Genomic DNA, 24,202 nt, shown 5'->3' on the forward strand with positions numbered 1-24,202 from the left:
TTCAATGCACCAAGGAACTTCTTCCTCCAGACCCAGACTATGGAAAATACACACTTGCTTAACTTCGGTTCTTATAGTCCGATCTTAACGCAATTTTCAGGAATTAAATATTCCATCCAACTCTCAAAGCTTGAAGATAGACATAATCAGCTGACGTTAGATTCATTCTAGCTTCATTCTATACATACTATACATTCTGTGCACTAAAGAACATCGAGCTTATTCTTCTTTTTCCAGACCCACACTATATAAAAATGATTTGTTGTTTAACTTCGGTGCTTATAGTCCGATCTAAATGAAAATTTCGTGGATTAAACTTGCCATTCAACCCCTAAAACTCAAAAATGCGAACAAGTCGAGATAGAATCGTTCTAGCTTCATTCTACACATTCTATACATTCTATGCACTAAAGAACTTCTTCCTCTAGTCCCACACTATGGAAAATGTAATCTAGATAAGCTTCGGTGTTTATAGTCGGATCTTGTTAAGATTTTCCGAGATTAAATTTGAAATACAAGTGTGTGAAAATACAAACATTTCAGGCAAACAATTTTTTCATTTTCAATCTGTTTAACTTTATACGAGTCTTCAGCTCTTAAAATTTTCGAGTTGTGCTTAAAAAACATGTCTCGAAATCCATAATATCGTTATTATGGTCATGGGAGAAGATATCGAGAAAGAAAATATAGATAAATATTTCATATAAGCCAGGCTCTAGCTTTTGTAATTACCTGTATATATATATTCGTCTTCCTGTTTTCTTCTGCCTGTTCTGTTACACACACTCTTTCACAACTGTTATACCCCTTTCTAAACATATTCCCTGGGTTGAGGGTATAAAAAAGTGGAAGCTGTGACTCGACTCGGCGCTGTTGAAAGCTTGCTAATTGACAATTACAGACAAGTTGCCGGCGTTGGCCATGAAGTGTTGCCCCCCGGGGCCAAATGTGCTCTTAACAAATAGTTGAATGTGGGCGTGGGCAGCGCGTTGCTTTTAAGGCAAATGCGCCGCATAATTTGGCTAAAAACTGAAAAATTGAAAACGTTTAGAGCGATTTAGGCAAGCGATAGCTGGCGTTTGGCTAAATCAGCTAAATTATGGTGCAGCATTTCCGCCAGAAGCTGCTGCAGCTGCCGCAGCTGCCCCCGGTTACCCTTTGGCTCCGGCGATAAATCAATGAAATCGTCGCCATTTGAATATTAATGGAACCCTTTTCACCACTTTCACCACAGGAACCACAATTTATCAGCGTGTGAATGAAGCCACACACAAACACACCTGGGGCACAGGTGTAAGGTGTAAATTGGCTTTGCTGTTATATAATTTCTGTGTAGGATTTTCCAAGGACTTTGGCGGCATAATTAACAGCGCAGCCTTTCCCACGCCGCGTGCATCTAATATATACACTAATAGCCGCCAAGCAAAGAAACAGAGCCAAGTTAAGAAATTAGAATTATATAAGAAATCAAATAAGGGGCCAATACAGAAGCGCTAAACGCGGATATCAAACGGGCCGGGCCGCCTTTGTTTGGCCGCCGCGGCGAAACTCAATCACAAACCGAATGCTCAAATATTTGTGTGATTAGTCCTTATCAACAGGGGCAGCAACTGCTGCTGCTGCTGCTGCTGCTGCTGACCGCCAGGTAGCCCAGGTAAGCGCGACCCACTGCGGCTAAAGTCGAGCGTCTGCCGGCTGGTGGTCGACGCTAAATTCCTTTTTCATTTAGCATCCTGCAGCGACGGCAATTGGTTTCGATTTTGTATTCGATTTCTTTCTGATTCTTAAGTGCGTTTAGCTAATAGAAGCCGAGTCTCTATTGTTCTCAGACGCCTTGACGCCCTTTGTGTGCCTTCTTGGCCCTCTATTGTTCTTGGAGTAATGCGCATTTGTTTCAATTAAAAGGATTAGAGAGGGAGAACGAGAGAGTGAGAGAGAGAGAGAGAATGCGTGTCAGCAATGTGTTTAAGTCGTGGCAAATGTGTCGACAATTGGATAATGCACGCAAGCATGTCACATATAACACATAAAACATTTTCAATTTCTGTCACATTTCTGACGTACATTCTTTTATTTTTGTGGGTTTTTTCGTTAGATATGCAGATAGATAAGATGAGGACATTATCCTTCTCTCCCTCCGTCTCCGGAGTGCAATTCACAAGAGAGTTTATATACATATGGCTTATAGATATAGATTTCATTAGTTTGATTCCCGATTCAAATGAATACTTTGCCTTAAAGTTCGGTTTGAGTTGGACTCCCTGGTGCGATTCGGGTTTACTTTCCTTTAACTTGTTCGATTGAGTACTTAGCTTATGGAAAATATAAAATTTGATTCAAATTGATTGGAGTTAAAACTGACTTGTCTAAGTCTACGTTCACATATTATGCTCGCCTAAAAGGGTGCATATTCTCGATCTCCCGGATAGATAAATGAAATAAATACAACTTCAAGCTAACAACCAGTTATTATTTAATTATAGGTAACTAAATTTACTTATTGTCTTAAGGCAGAGTTTAAATATATTTCTCTCTAGAACTTTTCTTATAAGTAAAATAAAAATATTCCAATATCTAGTTTATCTTATTTGAAATATTTTTAGCGAAGTTAAAACATAAATCGTTTTAAATTTGTCTGACAATTACAATTATGGATCACAGTTTTCCTCTCTGAATCATTTTGTAATTTCCTTTTATAAATAATCGTATATTTATGTGATATCTTATTCTGGTCATTTACAGGCTTCTCAAATTAATGAAACCGTTTTTTGCTTGCAACAAATTAAATGCAAACGCTTGATAATTAAACATGGCGGTGGCGGGGGGGACACGGCACGGCGTGGATAGTCGTCTCTAGTATGCGTCATTAAAGGCACAGGCCACGACCAAGAGGGGACGGCGGGGTTAAGTCTCTGCCGGCGTCGCTGCCGAAGTTTTGAAAACTTTTGCTGAGGCTGAAATACTAAATACAGTCTCGTTACAAACTGAGAAGCGTTGCGTTTTTCTTTACTTCTTTTTTCGTTGTTGTTCCACTCATTTGGCGCTGCTCTGTTGCTGTCTCGCCTTGGCGCGTGGCGCTTGATGAACGCCATAATTACCGTTACGTATACGCCACCATTGTTATTTTTTGCTGGCATCGCTTTCCGGCCAGCCGATTGGCCGGCGCACAAGAGAGCGCACACCTAATGCCGGCTCGCTCTAACGCGGCGCAGAGCAGACCAGAAAACCGGTTGACTGCCGAGTGAGAGAGCGAGAGAGAGCGAGCGAGAGAGAGAGAGAGAGTGCGGTGCAGAGAGAGCGCTTGTTGTGTGCAGTTATGATTTGATTGCCGAGTTTAACCACCGACAAACGAGACACGACACGAGAGAGCAAACGATGTTAAAGAGACGGCGCACACACACACACACACACGCACAGACGAATGAGTGTAAACGTGAAGTGAGCGGCGCGGGCAGCAAAAGAACTGAAGAAATATCGACGTGTCTAGTTAGCAAACCAATCTTCAATCTAGTTTCGAACAGTTGACTGTGAAACGTCGAGTTGAGAGGTCCTCCCATTGGATCAGCGTCGTTTAACGTTTGTCGTTTAACGTTTATCGTAGCGCGTTACACTGATTGATATAAGTACTAAATATATATTTATTAACAAGACGCAGACACAAAGTGCACACCGAATTCTACGCACACAACAACCGAATTTCCCCGACATTCAAGTGCGCGCGTGTGTGTGAAAGATTTGCCCCCCAAGTTCTTAAATGCTCTGTCCGCCCACAATGCGTCCGGCCAGCCCTGCCGAATCCGAGATTTCCGTCGGCGGTGCACCCAGCCCGCTGCCGGCCCAGCATCAGCTGAATCAGCAGCAACATCTTCATCAGCATCCCCATCATCTCCAGCAGCTGCCACGCGATCTGCTGCAGCAACAGCAGCTGCTGATGCAACAACATGCTGCAGCCGCTGCGGCGGCCGCTGCTGCCGCCGGACTGACGCGCGGTGCCGTCGGCACGCTGCCGGAGGATTACTTCCAGCCGCTGAAGCGTCTGCGCATGTCCTCCTCCTCATCGGAGCCGCGCGATCAGACGCCCAGTCCGCCACCAGCCCAACCCAATCCAACTGCAGCCACAGCAGCAGCTGGCAATGCACCGGGCAGCACAAAGTCCGCCATCGAGGGCGTCAAGAGCTTCTCCATAGCCGACATTCTGGGCCACTCGGAGAAGCAGCGCTGTGCGTCCAGTTCACCACCGCCGACTGCCACGCTGCTGGCGCCACCGGCTGCCCGGCCAGTTGGTGGTCTGCTGCATCCGCGCAGCGAACCGCTGGACATGCATCCGGCTGCGGCCGCCGCCATGCTGCTGCCCGGCGCACAGATAGTGCGTCCGTGGGATCATCTGCTGGGGCCGATGCCCGTCCGGCCGTTCATACCCTCCGCCCTCCTGCACTACGAGCAGCGCCTGGCCCTGGACTATCATCGCCAGCTGCAGGAGCACTTCAATGCCCAGGCCCAGCTGCTGCGCCACATGGGCATGGACATCATACCCTCCGAGAGCGGCTCGGATCGCTCCAGCTCCGCGGCCAGCGATTGCTGCTCGCCGGAAATAGCACGAGACTCGGCCGCTGCCGCTGCCGTCGCCGCCGGCGCCGCCCTGCGCCGCAGCCATAGCCCCCAGTCCTCAGCGCAAGCAGCCCAGGCAGAGCGGGAACGTCATGCATCCAGCGGCTCCGGCAATGCCGCCTCGAGTCCCGCCCAGGCGGCGGGCAGCGCACAGAACAACACCGCCGCCGCCGCTGCCGCCGAGGCCAAGGCCAAGGCCAATGGCACCCCGCTCGATGCGCTCTTCCAGATGACAACCAAGGACTTTGATGAGTCACAAGGTAAATAGCCCAGCCCATAAATTTCCTAGCTAAAGCGATAAATCTACAATCGATTATAGCTAAATGTTATCGAAATCGAAATTAATTTAGTTGCCCCTGTTCAATTAATTTTCTAAGAATTTCCCATTGAGCGAATGCAACAAAATGTTTGCTTGGATTTTGAATTCAGCCTAATTGAAATTGAACGTTCATCTGTTCCCATTTGCAATTCCATTCCCATTTCGATAACTGCTTCTATTTCTCTTTTTTTTTTAAACTGAAGGGGTACGAAGAGGGGTATAATAGTCCTGTGCATTTGTTTGTAACAAACAGAAGGAAGCATCTTCAATCTCCAAGTTGAGGATATCTAGAGATGTGAAATATATACTATATATATATTATATATTATTTTCGCTATCGATATCTAACTCGAGTACCATAGAGCCAAGGGCTGAAGAAGCACCTTTCGTGGCAGAAGAAAAAGTTAGCCAGAATATTTGCAAAGACATATGCTAGCTGTAGGGTATTTGCCAGTCGTTCACTCTCGACCATTTTTTAATTATTTGTTTTCTATGCAAATGACTTTGGCTAATTCGCAGTTTTTTTGTATATTTTTTTTTCAATTAATTGGCGGCATGTGCTGAATAAAAACAAAAGCCAAAACGAATTACAGATAACTCAATATTTGATTGAGAACATTTATAAATGGTATATTAGCGAATGGGGGGTGGGGTGGGGGGTGGGTATTATAATATAATTCCCGCATAGTTAATAGCCACAATTTGCCATATCAACGCGAATTGAGAGCCGCATCTGTCACAGTCGAAGTCACAGTTCATGTTTACACGCATTTGCTATAGTAAGTGGGCGGTTTTAGTGTCAAGCCCCAAACTCAACCCCTGTTTTCATGCGAATTATTGCCTAATACAGCACACTGAGAGAAAAAGGTGCGTACTAGAACTCAAAACATTTTAAAACGTTTTCAATTGGAATCCTTTTGGCATTTCGATAATTCAGAGAACATTTCTTTAAATAACATTTAGTTTAATCTTTTCTCTGAGTGTAGCCATAGCTAAATAGCTCAAATCATTTTAAAACATTTCTATTTGAAACTCTTTTTTATATATTTGGTTTTCAGTAATTTTAGAGAATACTTGCTTAAGTAACATTTTACATGTTGACAGCTCTTCCTCCTGATTTGCCTATTCTTTTCTCTCAGTTCTTTGAATAACATTTTGCGTGCACAGCTACATTTTGACAGCTGTGATTTGTTTTCTCTCAGTGTAGCCATAGCTACAAATAAATGTGACTATGTGCGCCTCTTGCTGGTACACTCATATATTTTGTGCATTCGTGTCGATTCTGCGACGATTAGCAACAATTAGCCGGCGGCCAAGTTTGTTCATGTTCATTGCCTAATAGAGTTTTTCCAGTTGTTGTAGTTGTTATTTGTTGTTGTAGTTGTTGTTGTTTTTATTGTTGTTAACATGCCGTTGCCATTTGGTTAAATTGCTGTGTCTACTGCTACTAAAGTCGTAAGCATATTGAAGGCAAATGCATTTGTATCTTTTGCTTCTGTTGTTGTTGTTGTTGTTGTTGTTGTGTTAACACTCAAACATGTCTATTTATCAAAATATTGTATAACCAAAAACGAAATATTTACGACTGCACGACAACTGTGTATATTATGACGCTGGCATCGTTAGTCAATCAGCAACAAGAAGTCGAGCCGATAAACATGTAATCTATATTATGCATATATAATACATCCCTATCTACGGAGGCTTAGGCCTAGGCGAGAGTAGAGCCTGAGGGTGTGTGTGCACATTAATATCATTAACACTCGGCGAGCAGGAAGCGAGAGTTGACATTGCATCGATAGGCATATGAAAATATTTTTAGATTTTCAATGTTTAAGTACGCATCATAGTGGGAGATTCAAAAGAGTAAACGCGGTCTGATATAGATAAATATGTCAATCAATCAATCAGTCAGGCGAAAAGTTGTATGGATATATCTTCTATATATGAATATGAATATATGTTTAGGTTTTCAATGCTTACGTACTCATCACAGTAAGAGATTCAAGAAGTAAACGCGGGTATATGTAGATAGATTAGTCAATCAATCAACCAATCAATCAGTCAGTCAGTCGGTGAAAAATTTGTATAGATATATCTCTTTATCTTCTATAAATATCAAAATATTTCTATATACCATCGATATTTGTATACAATTTTTAGCCTGATTGACTGATTGATTGATTGACGATTAACGCACAGCGCAGGCTATTAAGGTCTGGAAGCTGAACTTTTCAAAAGCTTGTATGTATATACATGTATATGTACAATTAATTGTGCTGATTGACTGACTGACTTTCCGATTGATTGATTGATGCTTAACGCACAGCTCAATCCGTAAGTGCTAGCAAAAAACTGAACTGCTCATATTAGTAAAATTGTATAGGCATATTAAAGTAATATTAACTGTCCTGATTGACGGCTTGCCTGACTCACTGATTGATTGACTGATTGATGCTTAGCGCACAGCCTAAGCCGTAACAGCTAGAAAGCTGAACTTTCATGATTTTAATGAATACATAGACAAGGTTTTGCCAAACATTAAAAGACCTTATTTAGTTTGTAATCAAACTCAATTGAGGAATTATTAGACACTTTACTTTCTTTCACATTGTAAAAAACCAACTCCAATAAACTTTTTATGAGCATCTCCACGAAGACGTGCCAGACACACTGTCGTCGTGCACTCGAATTCCTCGAATTGACACAAATTAAAACATAAGATGTGAACTGCAACTGTTGCAACGAGCAACAGGGCACAGGTTCCTTAGAAAGTGTGGGCAGTCGGCTGTTAAACTCAAATTACAACTGGAACATATTGTAGTGAAAGGTCTTGCTTTGACTACAACCAAAACAAACCACCCCTCAACTGAAGTGAACATTTCTCCATATAAGTGGACACCTGAGACCCAGACAGGCACAGGCACAGGACCCAAGTGGCCAGCGCACATTTCTCCCTTTCGTTTTCTTAGATAAGTCACAGAAATTACTTAATGAGTCTCTGATAAAAAAAAAAAAAAAAAACAAATATACGCACGCACACTCGCTCAAGTGCCTAATGGGTTTTGGGTTACAAAACGTGCTCGAGATAACAAATGGGCCAAATTAATGCATTTTGCATTTGAAATATACGATATATATAACAAATTTAGGCGGTGCTCGAAGCGTTTAATTAGTTTTTAATGCTGAGCTAGTTTGTTTGACAAGCAATCGGCATGGAATGGGCGTGAAGACCGGTTCATATGCATATGAATATAGCTAAATATATCCGGATATATACATATGTATGTGTACTATATGCATATTTATGAATAGAGGGCACAGTTGGGTCCATAAATTGGCTTTGAAATGAGCCGAGCTCTCATCTGGCTCCGATTTCAACTGGGTTTCAGGAAGCGTTACGCAAGCCTTACCTTTACAATTGCAAATTATAGCCTGAGCTCCTGCCTCATTAATCAGGCAACAATAGCTGTATGTGATTTGTAGGTGTCAATAATTATGAAGTATATATATCAAGCCACAAACGAGACAAATGATTGCCGTACAAAGTGCGACCAGAGCCCAAGTCAATGACGCCCACAACTCGGGCAATTAATCAAGCGAAGCGCGTACAGAAATTGCAACCGACTGCACAATACTCTGGAAAGAGATATGCAATCGAAAAGAGTCTTTCTGATTCTCAAATTTTGTTATTATTTTATTTGCCTCTTGTTTTCATTTATTTACATTAAGAGTTTATTTGATATGATAATCGCTTGCCCATCTACCCCGCCGCACTCGTTGCGAACAGAGCATGCAAAACGCTTGCAATTAAATCATTTAAATGTATAAATCAAAGCATTTTAATTAACACTCGGCCGGACACTCGTCGCGCGCAATTAAAAATTATTTCTAATGCGACTCACAAATGCGCTTGTTAACACTCGTGTGTATTCGAGCTGCGAGCTTCGAGCTGCGAGTATTCGTTCGAACCGGTTTGACTCAAGCCAGACTCCAACTAATCCCCCTCTCTCTCTCTCTCTTTCGCTCTCGGCAGACAAATCGCACTTGGACATATTCTCGAACCGACCGCAGCCGAAGAAGAAGCGCAAATCGCGCACCGCATTCACCAACCATCAGATCTTTGAGCTGGAGAAGCGTTTTCTCTATCAGAAATATCTGTCGCCCGCCGATCGTGATGAGATCGCCGCCTCGCTGGGCCTCTCGAATGCACAGGTGATCACCTGGTTCCAGAATCGCCGCGCCAAGCAGAAGCGCGACATTGAGGAGCTGAAGAAGGATTTCGACAGCGTCAAGGTCTTCTCGGCGCACAAATCCTTTCTGGAGAACGTCAACGATCTGAGCATACTCAAGAAGAAGCCCATGCATGAGGCGGATATGGTTGGCCTCGCTGCCGCAGCAGCTGCCGCTGGCATGGTGGGCGTGGGCGTGGGCGTAGGCGTGCCCGTATCCGCAGCCCAGGCAGCGCTGGCAACGCCCCCGAAATGAAGGGGAGGGCGGCGGGCTGCGTTCAGCGCACATGCAACCTGATGAACGGTACAGAAAGCGAGCAAAGTATTGAGGAGGACATTATCATCAAGCGACAGCATCAAGCGCTTCGCATTTTGTTTAATTTTGGAGCCGGGCCAGGGCCAGATTCAGCGCCAGGTCAGGCCGGGACACTCCGGCTACGGCTCTCTAGAGATTTTATTTGACACGGATGTGACAATCTAATGACAACCCGGCAAAGGTCGCGAATGAGGCACAGGCACGACTTGCCACGCCTTGCCACGCCTTGCCACGCCTCTGGGCCACACCCGGACCAAGGCCTAATTTCGGGCCATCATCTGCAAAACCCACCAGCTTCGACACAAGGGCAAGGAGTCGCAAACTCAGTTGCCAATTTGAAATACCCAATCGGCTCTTTTCAGAGCCACCAAAGCAAACGCCAAAGAGTCTCAAATACGTTCAATGTGAGCCCAGCTTCAATAAAGATCAGAAACAGAAGCTGACAGTATTTTTATTTTAGCAAATAAATTTTACCTCGACTCAAAGCAAGTGTACATGCGATAAACTTTGTCATTTTTGGCACGAAGTTTGACAGAAAAGTCGAACAGCTTTATATTCCTTGAATCGAATTTGCATTAAATCGAATAAAATAAACTTTTATACAAACAAGTAATTGTTTTAGCTGAATATGACTTATTTTATACCCTAAGCCCATTAAAAATGGGTATAAGGGTATATTGTATTTGTGTAAAATCCAAATGTATGTAACAGGCAGAAGGAAGCATCTCCGACCCCATAAAGTATATATATTCTTGATCAGCATCAATAGCCGAGTCGATCTAGCCATGTCCGTCCGTCCGTCCGTCTGTCCGTCTGTCTGTTTCTATGCGAACTAGTCTCTCAGTTTTAAAGCTATCTTAATCAAATTTTGCAGAAGTCCCTCTTTCTGTTGCACGCAGCAAATATGTCAAAACCAGCTGGATCGGACCACTATATCATATAGCTGGCACAGGAACGCACGGTCGAAAAGTATTTTCTTGTATGAAAAAGTTTTTTGGTTATTAAGATATCTTGACCAAACTCGGCATTTATTAGTTTTACTATACTCCTCATATATAAGCAAAATCCTATTAAGATCGGACAACTATATCATATAGCTGCCATAGGAACGATCGGTAGAAAATTAAGTTGTTGTATGAAAAATTTTGTTGTCATTCAAGATATTTTGATTAAACACGGCATTTAAAGATTTCACTATGCTCCCTTCATTTTTTCAAAATCTTATTTACATCGGACTACTATATCATATAGCTGCCATAGGAACGATCGGTCGAATACTAGGTTTTTGAGTAAAAACGTTTTTGTTTATCAATATATCTTGCCCAAACTCGGCATTAACTATTTTCCCTGTGCTTCTTAGATACGGGCAAAGCACTATAAGCATTATGAAAAGTTTGGGTCTGCAAGGGTATTAGATCTTAGCCTTTCTTTCTCGTATTTTAATTAAAATTGAATCTATTAAGTGTCAATCAGGGCTCAGAATGCTCTAAAATGCGTTTAGTATCTATATTAAGTAATGCCAGGTTTATCTTCTAGCTCAAAATCGGTTCAGTTTCTAGGGAAGATCTGGCAGCTAAGCGCTTCTCTCCCTCTCTCCCTCTCTTCCTCTCTCGGAAACATTTGCTGAGCTCTTTTCTTATACACTTTTTAACCCATTTTATGGGTTATGCAAATTTAGAAACCGTTGCCAATAAATTTCAACATATTTAAGCAAACAGCGCAACAGAAGTCGCGGGTCATTAGGGAAACAAGTCGTAAGAGCTTCCATTTAATCGTGCCCCCCCCCCCCCACTCCTCCCTTCCCTCTTCCCTCTTTCCTCCGCCCCTTCGTTTACATTCAGTTAAAAAAAAAATTCGATTTAAAATTCTGACAAAGTTCGATAATTGTGCTGCTTATTTTGTTCGGCTCTTAAAAATCAAAGAAATCTTTTTTAATTTTTATTAATGATTATTTACAACCGTTATTCAAAATTTAAACTAATTAATTATTAATTTAATCATGTGGCAAAAACAAAGAAACGCAAAACGAGTTGCGTTCACGTTCAAAATAATAATCAAAATCAAACTCGAAATTAAGCGCTTCAAGTGTTTAAAGCCGAGCGCGTTTTGCATACAAAAATATACTTAAATTATTTCAATATTTATTAATTTTCAAGCAATCAATATACCACGTAGAGTATGCGAGCGGGTATACAGGTTGGACGGTAAAAAAAAATAATATTTTATATTGTATATTGACTTTCAAGACGAAATCGCGTACTTGAAGTATGTAGATATTAAAGGGTATATACCCTGTATACTTTGGGAAAGGGGTATGCTGAGGCGCATAGGTTGGATTGTATATTAACTTTCAAGTAGACATCGCATACTTAGAGAATGTACATATTAAGGGTATATAATGGGTATACCCTGTAAACTTTGGAAAACGGGTATGCTGTGGTACATAGGTAACAATAGATATTTTATATTGGATTGTATATTAACTTTCAAGAAGACATCGCATACTAGAGTAGAAAGCAAAGGGTATATGAGCACATATGATAAAAAGTATACCCTGTATACTTTCGAAAGGGGTATGCCGAGACTATGCATATGTTTGTTTCGTTTTGAAGAGCATTCAAAATTGCGCTTTATTTAATACTTGTGCACTGCTTGCAGGGTATTTGGCAGTCAATCAGTCTGTCTGTCTGTCAATCGCCTTACTTGTTTTCAAATATTTCAAAGTAAAGCGGACGGACATTGGCTTGCGTTTGGCTACCGTTTGGCGGGCCAGTTCAAAGGCTTTGAACGCCGCCGCCGGCGCACACATTTTTCACTATAAACTCAACTCGAGTCGATGCGATGCGATGCGAGTCGAACTCTTCCACTTTGACTGGATAGTCTGTCGGTGACCTGGCGGCACCTGAGCGCTTTTCTGAAACTGAAGCGCGCCATCAATCGTCGCTTCTGGCCCGGCCCGGCCCGGCCTGGCCTGGCTGGCAACGATCGTTTGTTAATAATTTGAATAATCAAGCTATCAATTCCGGTGCTAATGATGCCGACCGTTGGCGGAGCTGTGCGTTCAGATCGGCTCGGTTTAATTTCGGCGCTTATCGACGCGATTGTCTCTAACAGTTCGTAAACTAGACGGAAAGCCAAGTCCCGATTGCATATGCATGAGCTGGGCAAATGCAGCCGCCGATTTGGGGGGACCCAACATTTAGTTAAAAGCAATTTATTTTCATTTTCAAATGTGTGACAATGCGACGCATGCGTCGTGATAAAGAAACTTTTTGGGTTCGTGCTCTTCAGGCCGCCTCCTCCGCCTCCTGCCCCTTGGCTCATCTGTGAAGCTGGGCGTGATTAATGCGTTTTGAAAGTGCCGGGCGAAAGTTGCACTGGTAACCGTTTAATTGAAATCAACTCATTGGCTAGAGAAAGAGAAAGAGAGAGACACGAGGTGGTGGATATTAGTGGGAGTGCGAAAGAGCTGGAGCTAGTCGGAGCTAGCTGGAGCTAGGGTATGGGGCACAAATGACCGGCCATTACCGGTGGCATTTGGTTTTAGTAGCTGAGAAATTTGCCCGGGCAAATTGAGGCAAACTGTTCGGCTCTAATTATGGGAAAAACTCTCGGCGTTTCCGTATAAAACAAATAGAAAACCAGGCGAGAGTGCCGCAAATGCCGTTTAAACATGGCTATTATACAAGTAGAAATGCGTAAATGTCGAAACTCATTAATCGAATCAACTAAAAATGACTAAAATGACTAATCGACGCACCTCACGAGAAGTTGACCCGCTCTCCCTCTCCCTCTCTTTCCCTCTCTTATTCCCCTCTCTTTCTGCCTCGCCTTAATGAACGATACTTTATGGAGATGGCGCTACAAACGAGCGCTGTTAAGTTCATTGCGCGGCTAAGTGAAAAGCTTATGTATTCCATATGGCCAGAAGGAAGTAAGCACAAATGGTCTGGGAGCTTGACAGGCAAACGGAAATTGCTTCGATTGATGCCTTATTTGAATATCATTCAGTTTTCCTCCTATAGCCTGTACAAATTATGATTGTGCCTCATTTGAATACCTTTTCACAGCTAATTTTGTCAGATTTTATTAGAGCCCATAGCTAAGGTAGAGGAAATATAATCCTTAAGTACAAAATAAAAAGAATCTTAGTTAACTGTGTCATTTAAGAAATTTATACTCGATATATAGACTGTTAAGTAGATAGGATAAAGAGATAGTAATGGGATATCACCGACCCTTTGGGCGAACTATGTCCCTACTTATAGCTGGGAATGGTCTGTCAGCTCCCGAAGTTATCCTAAAAGCAACGATTTTAGTGGGGATAGATAAAGTTCGCTGAATAAAACGTGATACAAACTATGGTAAGCTTTATCATAGTCTACGAAAAGAACTATGCATCGGTGGGAATAAAGAACGTATCGTGTGAAAGGGTATATTAGCCCAAAAAACTTTCTTTTAAAATTGTAGAAAATTTGACCTCAAGTTTATACGAAAAACGTCAACAACAAGGCAGTCAAATAAGGGATTAAGTCATGAGTCCATGAGGATTTGGTCTCGGAGCGTCGAACCAGCGAGCGAAAGGTCGCCCGTTCAAATCCAACAATTTGTTTATTTAATATGTTATTATTATATAATAATTACAATTATTTCTTACTCCAATTTGTCTTTAAATTAAATTAGTTTGCACAAAGTAGGGTATCTACACATTCAACATGCTCGACTGTATCATTCGTACATATTTTATTTGATTGCTTGTTAAAGTGTTTGCGTACTTCCTGCTCAGTCGCATTGTCAGCAATTACCCGGCGTTGCCCCCCCCCCCCCCCCCCCTACGCCCTTTGCAGAGCGCAGCTAAGACGATCAAGTGCTGCCCTTTAGTCGACCTACATCAAGATCAGGTCCCAGTTGCCCGGCTGCCCGGCTGCCCGGTTGCCCGGTTAACTGGCGCCGTTTGCCAAAAAGAAAAGCTGCGCCCGCGGCGCTTACAGACAACTTTTGCCCAGTGCTGATTATGATAAATGTAAACAATTCAGCTTGGCACACACAAATGCAATCAAAGGACTGCAATTACAACATTGTAGCCAGAGAGAAAACCAGTTGAGAGAGAGATAGAGAAGGAGAGAGTGAGAGTGAGAGAGAACACATGGTGCATTCTCTTACGCCTCCCCAAAGCGGAGATCTCAGCTAAACAAGTGTGCATCCGTATTCGTGTGTGTCGTATCTGTGTGTCGTATCTGTGTGTGCGTGTATATCTGTATGCAATAGAGATATAAAAACTAAATTGGTAACTCATACTTAATTTGTTGGCGGCGCCTTTGAACATGCTGCCAATTAGCTTACAGCCGACACCTCGGGCCGCTCTTTAATACCAAAAAAATGCCGCTCGGGAAGCTCTAGAGTCTGTTCGACTCAAAGGATAACCGTGTCAGGGGAAATGGGGGGAAATGATGCAGCACAAAATGGCAATGTTCGCAGGCAAAGCAATTTGTTTCATTCATTCATCCAGTTGATTCAGCTGATTCTTCGCGTTGATCGTGATGCGGCGCATTTCTATGCCACAAACCACAATCCACAATCCGCAGCATGAATGAAACCTTATGATTCGTTTCGATCTCAACATATTGTTAATGAAGTTGTAAATTACGCAAAGCAACATTAACATCGAGTAAAACTAGGGGAAAAGGGCAAAAAGAGCTGTAGACCAGTTTATGAAGAGCCACAATTACTGAGGATAAACAACAGAAAAAACAACTGCTGAAAAACAATTCCATAGAATTTACAGCAACTTTGGATTTTCATTACACACGAAAAAAAAACATTTAGCGTAATTTACATAATATATTGTATGCATAGAGCCCTGCTTTAAGCTCAATAATCAATCAAGTCGAGGACTGCAAGATAAATGTTTCTATATGTATAAAATTGTTTGTCCTGACCAACTGACTGATTGACTGATTGACTGACTGACTAATTGACTGACTAATTGACTGACTGATTGACTGACTGATTGACTGACTGACTTATTGACTGATTGACTGACTGATGACTGGCTGACTGATTGACTGACTAATCGACTGACTGATTGATTGACTGACTGATTGACTGACTGACTGTTTGACTGACTGTTTGACTGACTGATTGACTGACTGATTGACTGACTAATTGACTGACTGATTGACTGACTGACTGACTGACTGACAGACTGATCGACTGACTAAATGACTGACTGATTGACTGACAGATTGACTGGCTGATGATTATACCGTAAGAGCTAGGAAGCTGCTATTTTCACCTTATGTGATAAAGATCCACGTTAAGACGGGGTTTCGGTAAATTCCACCCGCGTGTGTGAAATCATTGCGAAAAACGTTTGTAAATACGTTAATACGAGTCGCTAGAGTTGAGTTGCGTTGAGGCACATTGAGAGGCTTTCCATATTGCCTTGATCTTCCATTTTCAGCGTTATTTGTTTGATCCGGGCAATGCACCGTCGAAGGCGAGCTATTTGAGATTCTGTACAAGCATCTCTCTTTAGCCGAGGATTCGAACCATGTTTGCCTACATTTACAACAAATTTTATTCGATTCATGATATGCAGAGTTATTTCTTTTGGTTATAAGCGAAGCCTTGAACATTCTTTACAGCCCAGTCGACAATGTGCTGTTGGGTATTCTCTACAAGCTGTACTCCTGTCGAGGATTCGAACCAAGACTTAGTTGATTGCAAGCCTAAATCACAACGGGAACTCAGCTACTGAGAACTGTAACAACTTCTGCTAAGATAAGAACTTGAAGCTGCTTAAATTTGAGCCTTAAGGTTGGCTACCAAATAAAAGCTGGCAATCTATTGAGATCTCTCAAGATCTCTCCATTCAGCAGGCAGGCCAAATGTGTTATCTTTACGTTGCACTGCTCCATTTAAATGCGATAATGTTATGGGCCATGCTCTGTCCCGAGTTCGGCCAGATCAGACACAAAAGCCGCCAGATCAATATCCATATAGATTCCCCATCTTCCAGCTACCAACCAATTAGATACTGCGCGTGCAGAACACACACGTAGCCCGTTTCCAGCCCCCAGCCATATATATATATATATATATATGTGTGTGTCTATGTCTTTTGGGTATATGATTCAGGCGAAGAGTCGTTAGTTCGTTTGATGCCAAATGAATTGACGTTGACGCCAGACGCTATATCCATCGATAAGAAGTGGAGAAGGAGAGACCCACAAGATATTGTGAAAATCAAAAGTTTCACAGCTCCAACTACAAAAGTGTTAATGTCTGTCACTTAAGTGAGAGACCCGAACTGGCCCCTTGCCCCCTTTGACATTAAGCTTTATCGAGAAATTCAACTTCAAACTTCAATTTGCATACAAATTAAAGCCGAGCCACTCAGAAAAGTATTTTTATTTTTTTTTTTTGAAAGGTTCGTGTTTTTGTGTTTCGGTTTTTTGTTGTTGACCACAAAAAAGAGCCGCATCAAAATGACCCCCCCCTCAAAATGCAGCCAAGGGGCAAACAGCTACCGATTTTATTATTGATAATGTTTTGATTTATCACAAAGGGTTTCAAAAATATTAACCGAGCCGGAGACCGAGGTGTCTCTTCTGCCCGTTTATCATCTCTTCTTTCTTCTGGCTAAACTTTGCGTTCTTCTGCTCTGCGAGCCAATTATTTGAATGCGGTCAGCGGCAGCAGCAACTACTTTGTTGATGTCACTTAAGTTTGATTATTGCGGCTTTTCGGCTCAACTTAAGCAAGTCAATCCAATAAAAGACACTCGACAAAATCGGGGCTCTAAATACAATTCCCACATGAATAATCATAGCCTAGCCTAAAGATTCGGTTCTGTGAGCCCAGAATATGTTTCACTCTCGTATAGATACAAAATATATCACATTTTTTATGCTCTTCTAGAATTGGAAAGGTAAAGCCTTTAACCTTGGTATATTCACCCTTTGGTCATATTTAATCTCTGTAAATTTCATAGAGATCGGACTGTAAGCTCCGAAGTTAGTCAAACATTTGAGTACAAAATACTCGACTTTTTCTCTGAGTGCACGATCCACTTGTATTTGCTATAGAAATGTTCTAGAATACTAGAGTTTTTCTCTGATGTACTCGACTTTTTCTCCAAGTGCACGATCAACTAGTAATTAGTATAGAAATTTTATAAAATACTCGACTTTTTCTCTGATATACTCGACTTTTTCTCTCAGTGCACGATCAGCTAATGATTGCTATAGAAATGTTCTAGAATACTAGACTTTTTCTCTGATATACTAGATATTTTCTCTGAGTGTACGATCAGCTAGTAATTGCTATAAACATGTTCTGTTGCCTGACACAAAACGCTTTCGTTTTGTGGTCAAAATCTGCATAATTATTTGCCAAAATGTTGACAGCTGCAGGTGTTGCAGACCCTCTCCCCCTCCCCCTCTCTCTCTCTCCCTTTCTCTCTCTCTCTCTCTCTGTCTTTCTCTCTGTCAACCAGTGTGACCAAAGCTGATAGCTGATCGCTGTTCTAGAGCCCGGCACTCATAAGCGCATTCGTCACAGGCTTTTGGGCACAGCTGAGAATCGCGCTGTTCGAGCTGTTCATTTGAAATGGCATGCGGCATTTTGGGCATTTGCCACAAAATGTGGCACACAACTTCATCACCAGGAGCCGCAAGCAGAGTCACAGGCGCAGTCGCAGTCGCAGTCACAGCTAAACAAAAGGCGACATTAATGCATTGCCGGCATCCGAGACCGCCCGAAGGGGCGTGACGAAATTCGTGACAACAACAACAAGAACAACGATGCCAATGACTTTATTACCAAGTGACACTCGTGGCTGTGTAGCCTACCTCCCCTCCCTCCCCTCTCACCGCACCACACACCCCTCAAGCCATAAACGTTGATATTGTATACAAATACTCGCCCGGAGTGTACTCGTTCCCTTGGGACTTGCCCGGGTCTGCCAGCTGTACCCTCGCCAGCACCTCGCCGTCCCCTCATTGTCCCTCTGTCTGTTGCGACAATAAACACTTCAGCTATTTATGAGGTTTTAATGAACACACTCTGCGGCCATCTTGTGCTGACTAATGAAAAGGATACCGATACCATGCATTTGGCTTATGAATTTGCACAAATTTTTCAGAGGCGTGTCAAATCGGGGCAAGTCGAGGCTAGGCTAGGCTAGGGGCGCGTCGCGCTAATTATGATTGACAGGGCGTGTCGCGTCTATTGAGGCGCCCAATTAAGCCACATTTTGTAATTGATTTCGAATATACATATCTAGATAGAGCTACAACAGCTGAAGGGCGCGTTGCTATGCGGTAACAACAACAACAACAACAACAACCGGGACAACATTTAAGTCAAGTGCAGGCATTAATCAAGCCACAGACGGCCATCTTGAAGCAAAAGGAAACCAACGGCAAATGCCAAGCAACAGCATTGCATTTGATAACAATCCGGCGAAACAAGAAGCAGAAATCGTCGCACCTTTGATGCCCTTTAAGCCTAGTCAGAATATCCTATGTAAATTGTGAGAAAACAATATACGTTAAGTTATTTTCATTTAGAATAGATTTATGTAAATTTCTATTTTAAAATCAAACGGAACTTATAATCAAGAAAGGGATAAATGTCAGTCTGGCTCGTGTCTATACACTACGAGAAAATTAACAATTTTTACCTTGAAAGTATATTTCTATATACGAACTTATCTTGACTTCAAATACAAAAAGATGATCATTATCTAAATATATAAAAAAAAAATGTAGTATATTCTCATAACATATTCTTGTTTAAATTTTAAGCATATATTGTTCTTAAAAGCACTTGAATTAAGTATTTAACGACTTGATATTAAATGGAAAAAATCAGTTAAAAATATTTAATAAAATACTGATTCAAATACGTTTTACAAGAGTTCTTCTTATATTTGGTATGTACACTGAGAGAAATGTAGTAATAGAAGAAGAAAATTGACTGGAATGTGACTTTCATTGTTTTGCTTTTAAATTTGTAAGTATATATTTTGTTCTTCGAAAAACTTAGAAAAGTTTGAAAAATGCAAAAAATATATGAGAATAAATTTCTTAAAAATTCTTGGATGACTCCGATTTGTCTCGAAGTGCACTCGTTCTTATTGGAACTCTGGAATATGCCAAGTTCTTATATCATAGAGTGCCGACATAGCCAAGGTATGTTTACTTGAGAAGGGCATAAAATGTATTATCGATTCCGGTTCAACAGTTGCATCATTTCACTTAGCTAAGTCCACGAGGGGTGGGTGGGTGCAACAGTAGGAGGGGGAGATAGGAGGGGGCGCATTGCAGTTAAATAGACATTTGCATGCAAAAGATATGTCGGAAAAAACCAGGACAAACAACGAAGCAAAAATTGAATAAAACACAAACACACACACACACACACACACACACACACACACACACACACACACACACACACACACACACACACACACACACACACACACACACACACACACACACACACACACACACTCACACACACTCACACACACACACACACACACACACACACACACACACACATGAACAAGTGAGCACACACACCCATGACGTATATGTAACAGTGCAAAAGCTGAGCAAAAGACAAATGTGATTTACTGCAATCAATTTAAATGCAATGCAACAAGGGCCTGGGGTGACGAGTGGGCCAAGAAAGAGGGAGGGGGGCAGCGAGTGTGGCAATGACAAAGGCAGAAGAAGAGCAGGCAAAGAGCACGAGAATGTGTGCCAAAGCAAAATATACGAATGCACACACTTACAAACACACATATCTATGTACATATACACATGCATATACATATATATTTTTACTTCGCCATAAGAGCGAGAATGGGGCTATGACACCGACGCCGACAGCGACGTCGACGTCGACGTCGACAGCGACACCTTCCCAAAGCTGATTTTAAAGACTGCGCAAATTGCCGCAGTCAGCGAATACATCAGCGGCGAAAATAGGCGCTCACACAAAGGCGAAAAGGCGAAAAGAAAAACAAAACGGTACAAGCGCAGAGGCTGAAACTAGACATCATTATTGATGACAATTGAGTGCGCCAGCGAGCAGCTGGACAGGCAGGAGTTAACGAAAAAGGAGAAGAGGAGCGCGAGTGCGTGTGCGAAGAGCGGAGAGTGGAGAGTGGAGAGCGAGTAAAGAGGACAGAAACTGCAGCAGCAGCAATTACGATAATTAACACAGTCAGCCGCGCGGAAAGGCAGCCCGACACCAAAACGCACAAGAATGAGCAAAAGAGAGAGAGGGAGAGGGAGAGCGAGAGAGTGAGTCAACGTGAAGAGTCGGGCGTAAAGGGTAAATGTGTGAGCGAGAGCTTCGAACGAGCGCATGTCAAATTGTTCAAATTGATGACGTTCGCACGTTGACAGCCCCGTTGAGCTAATGCGAGAGTATGTGTGTGTGTGTGTATGTGTGTGTGTGTGAGTGAGAGAGCGGGTAATGAGCGCATACCGCACGCTGATTGGCCAGCTCAATGCACGCCTCTGTTTGGCAGCAATTCCAATTAGAAGCAGAAGAACTGCGCAGCTGCAGCTGTGACGTCATCGAACACAAACTCGTTTGGTTTTCGTTCGCTCCAAACTGGTTGTTGGCAGCGAGGGAATAGGGGGCAGGGGCCAGGCAGCGCCAAAGAACGAGAGCGAGAGAGAGCAAGTGAGGTAGAGGGAGAGCACAGTCTGCCAAAAACCATTTTCAGCGAGGCGAGAGCCGAGCCGCAGCGGCTGACGCTCGCGTTGCTGTGTTGAATGTGGAACGTTGCACGTTCGCAGTCGCTGTCGCTTTTGTTGCCGTTGTGCGCGTATTTGCCGACGCGGTTTTGGCCCGAATCGAACATATCTAAATGTGTAAAATGTGTACCAGAAATTAAAGAACTAAACGGAGATATTATACCTTTGAACTTGATTGAAGCTAATTGAAATGCCGCAACGCACACCGAGTCCCGTGGCCATGAGCGCCACACGCAGCTGCAGCAGTCCGGCCGTATCCGAAATCTCCGTGGGCTCGCCCAGTCCGCCGCCGATGCCGCTCAACATGAAACGCCTGCGTATGCTGCGCAGTCCGGCGACCATACGCAAGTGCAGCCAGCCGGGCGCCGGCGAGCGCATCAAAAGCTTCTCCATAGCCGATATACTGGGCCGGGCGGATGAGGAGCGCCCGGCTGTGGCGCCCACAGAGCGCCTGCAAGCGCCACAGCCCGTGGTGGCAACAGCGGCGCCGGCCATGCTGCATCCGGGACTGCATCCGTTTCTGCCGCCGGCGCTGCTGCACAGCTATGAGCAGCGCCTGGCGTGGGACTATCAGCGCCAGCTGCAGGAGCACTTCCAGGCGCAGCTGCTGCGCCAGATGAGCCTGGATCCCGCCAGAATACCCATACCCTCCGAGGATGGCAGCTCCGAGGAGCGCTCGCAGCGCTCCAGCAGCAGCAATGGCAGCACCGACTGCTGCACGCCCCGCCAAGGCCAGGCCAAGCCAGAGGAGAAATCAAAGCAAATAGTTGCACAGAATTCTGATCCCGGCCAGAAACCAGCAGCGGGCGCCGATACGCCGCTCGATGCGCTCTTTCAGCTATCGACCAAAAACTTTGACGAGGAGCAGGGTAAGTGTTGCCCCAACTACTCTGGTTACAACCAGTGTTGCCGCAACCGCAAGTAAATTACATTTTAATATAAACTGATTTGGAGCATCTCGGCAGCTCATCAGCCATTACCTCGACTCTCGACTTGATCAATTGCTATACCCTGAACCCATTGAAAATGTGTGAATGGGGTATACGGGTTTTGTGTGAGCATATGTGACAGGCAAAAGAAAGTGTCTCCCATCTTATCTCCCCATACTATATCCCATTTTATATCCCATATCTCCTGTAAAGAATATAAGTTCTTGATCAGGAGAATGTCTAAGTATATTCCCATGCAATATCCCATATAATATCCCATTTTATATCCCAGATCTCCTATAAGGAATATAAGTTCTTGATCTGGAGAATGTCTAAGTATATTCATCCGTGTAAAAGCTTCCATCCCGGAAACTACAAAAGCTTGGGACTTAAAATTAGAATATTATATTCTCCCATAAGCAGACCAAGTTTATCGTTTTTGTGATTTTTATAATATCGATAAATATCGATTTCCAGACAGGGTTTCTTTATATAAAACTCGAGTATTATAATAATATTTTATGAAGCAAATGGAATGCTAAAATGTCCATTTATGTATAAAAAGAAACTCGAATGTTTGTCAAGGCAGCTTGTCGTTTGGTTACAGGGCATCTGCTAGTCGTTCACTCCCTAGACTAGAGCACTCTTACTCGCTGCCTGATGAGATTCTGCTTAAGGCGTAAAAACAGTAGTTGAGGTCAGGCCAGAGCCGAGATGGCTAAATCAATTTTAGCCATTAGCCGACACGGCTTCAGTTCTCAGTTTTCAGTTTTCAGCTGTTTCCCCACACATTGATTGCCTCCAACTGATCTCTGATGGCATCGGCGCATGCGTATCGTTCGCCATAATTTGCTTAGCGGCGTTGATTTCTCGTTAAGCCAGTCGGACAGACGGACAGCCGGACAGCAGTCAGATAGAAGGAGTCAGAGAGGGGGAGACAAGGACTTGGCAATCCATCAGCTCGTCCGCTGACTCAATTGTGTTGCATAAAGAAGAAGAAGAAGAAGCAAAAAAGCAGCTACTGAAATTGAATTTACGCGCCGCACGTAGCAGCCACAATTTGTGGCATCCACAACTGAGCCAGCTACTGGCATTGACTCCTCGGCCGCAATATGATTGCGCTTACGACTCTGTTTATGATTGTGATTACGAATCTGATTATGTTGATGATTCTCCCTCTGATTATGCAGTCCGGGGCGCCGCCACGTTTCGCAAACTGATTTTCCCAGGGCAGCCCAGGCCATCCGGTTGGCCAACAATCTTGGCTAATAGAAGCCTGATCAAAAGGCGCAGCTCGTGAGCATTGCGCTGGAACTTCCGTTCCAGAGCAGCCGGGCGGTAATTAGCAGGCTGTTCCTCCAGCTAAATAAGCCTTAGCTAACGACAAAACTGTACACAAATAATAATTAAAAAAATGTCACAAAATGGTAGAAAATGGGGGGGGGGAAATTGTTGTAAAAATGGCTGAAAAGTTGTTGCGATTTCAGACAATGCAATTGTCGTTAGGGTTCGTCAATTATGTGCCCAAAATAATGCTTAATAATGGCCGAGGCACGGGCTGCTTCTTGATAAAACGCCAAGACAATTGGCTCAGACAGCTAAAGTAAGGGAGGGGGGGAAGAGGGGTGCAGCGGATGCAGCCCTAATTACAATTTAATTACTGAAAAACTTTTCCCACTTGACAAAAGGCAGCCGCAATGGCAGCCAAAGATGCGACCCAGCCAAGCGTGAGCCACAAAACGCACAAAACACAAATAAAACAACAACTCAAACAACAACAACATTAACAACAACAAAGAAAAGATCTTGAGTTGACAGTTGATTTGACAGATAGCAGTGTAAACATTTTACAACATGCGGGTTGCCGCTCTTCTGTGGCGTATTGCGGGCTGCGGGCTGGGAGCGAGGCACTTGCAACAAATTAGTTCAACTAGACGTATACTTAATGCCCAGTCAAGAGGGTGCCAAAAAGCATATTAACTACAATATACCAGAGAAAATCAACCGGCGTT

General features: G+C 43.2%; 2 protein-coding genes across 2 annotated transcripts; both read left to right on the forward strand.

The window, feature by feature from the left end:
• The first annotated feature begins 3,562 nt into the window (after positions 1 to 3,562).
• LOC115759502 (homeobox protein HMX3) lies at positions 3,563 to 10,033 on the forward strand. Its single transcript, XM_030700443.1, has 2 exons — positions 3,563 to 4,868; positions 8,964 to 10,033. The coding sequence occupies exons 1-2, from the start codon at positions 3,755 to 3,757 to the stop codon at positions 9,413 to 9,415; spliced, it is 1,566 nt and encodes a 521-aa protein (XP_030556303.1). The 5' UTR covers positions 3,563 to 3,754; the 3' UTR covers positions 9,416 to 10,033.
• An 11,196-nt stretch (positions 10,034 to 21,229) lies between these two features.
• On the forward strand, positions 21,230 to 22,130 carry LOC115759658 (the record flags this gene model as incomplete). Its single annotated transcript, XM_030700647.1, has 1 exon — positions 21,230 to 22,130. A coding segment is annotated over exon 1 (679 nt), but the record flags the coding sequence as incomplete, so codon positions are not given.
• Positions 22,131 to 24,202: the final 2,072 nt, after the last annotated feature.

Source organism: Drosophila novamexicana, unplaced genomic scaffold (assembly GCF_003285875.2).
Source record: "Drosophila novamexicana strain 15010-1031.04,08,12 unplaced genomic scaffold, DnovRS2.1 tig00000308-arrow-arrow-pilon, whole genome shotgun sequence".
NCBI classification, from domain to species: domain Eukaryota; kingdom Metazoa; phylum Arthropoda; class Insecta; order Diptera; family Drosophilidae; genus Drosophila; species Drosophila novamexicana.

Excerpts from the sequence above, each read along its gene's own strand:
- LOC115759502 (XM_030700443.1), top strand. The coding sequence starts at position 3,755 with ATGCTCTGTCCGCCCACAATGCGTCCGGCCAGCCCTGCCGAATCCGAG. Across the intron at positions 4,869-8,963 it reads GGACTTTGATGAGTCACAAG|ACAAATCGCACTTGGACATA; the intron begins GTAAATAGCCCA and ends CGCTCTCGGCAG.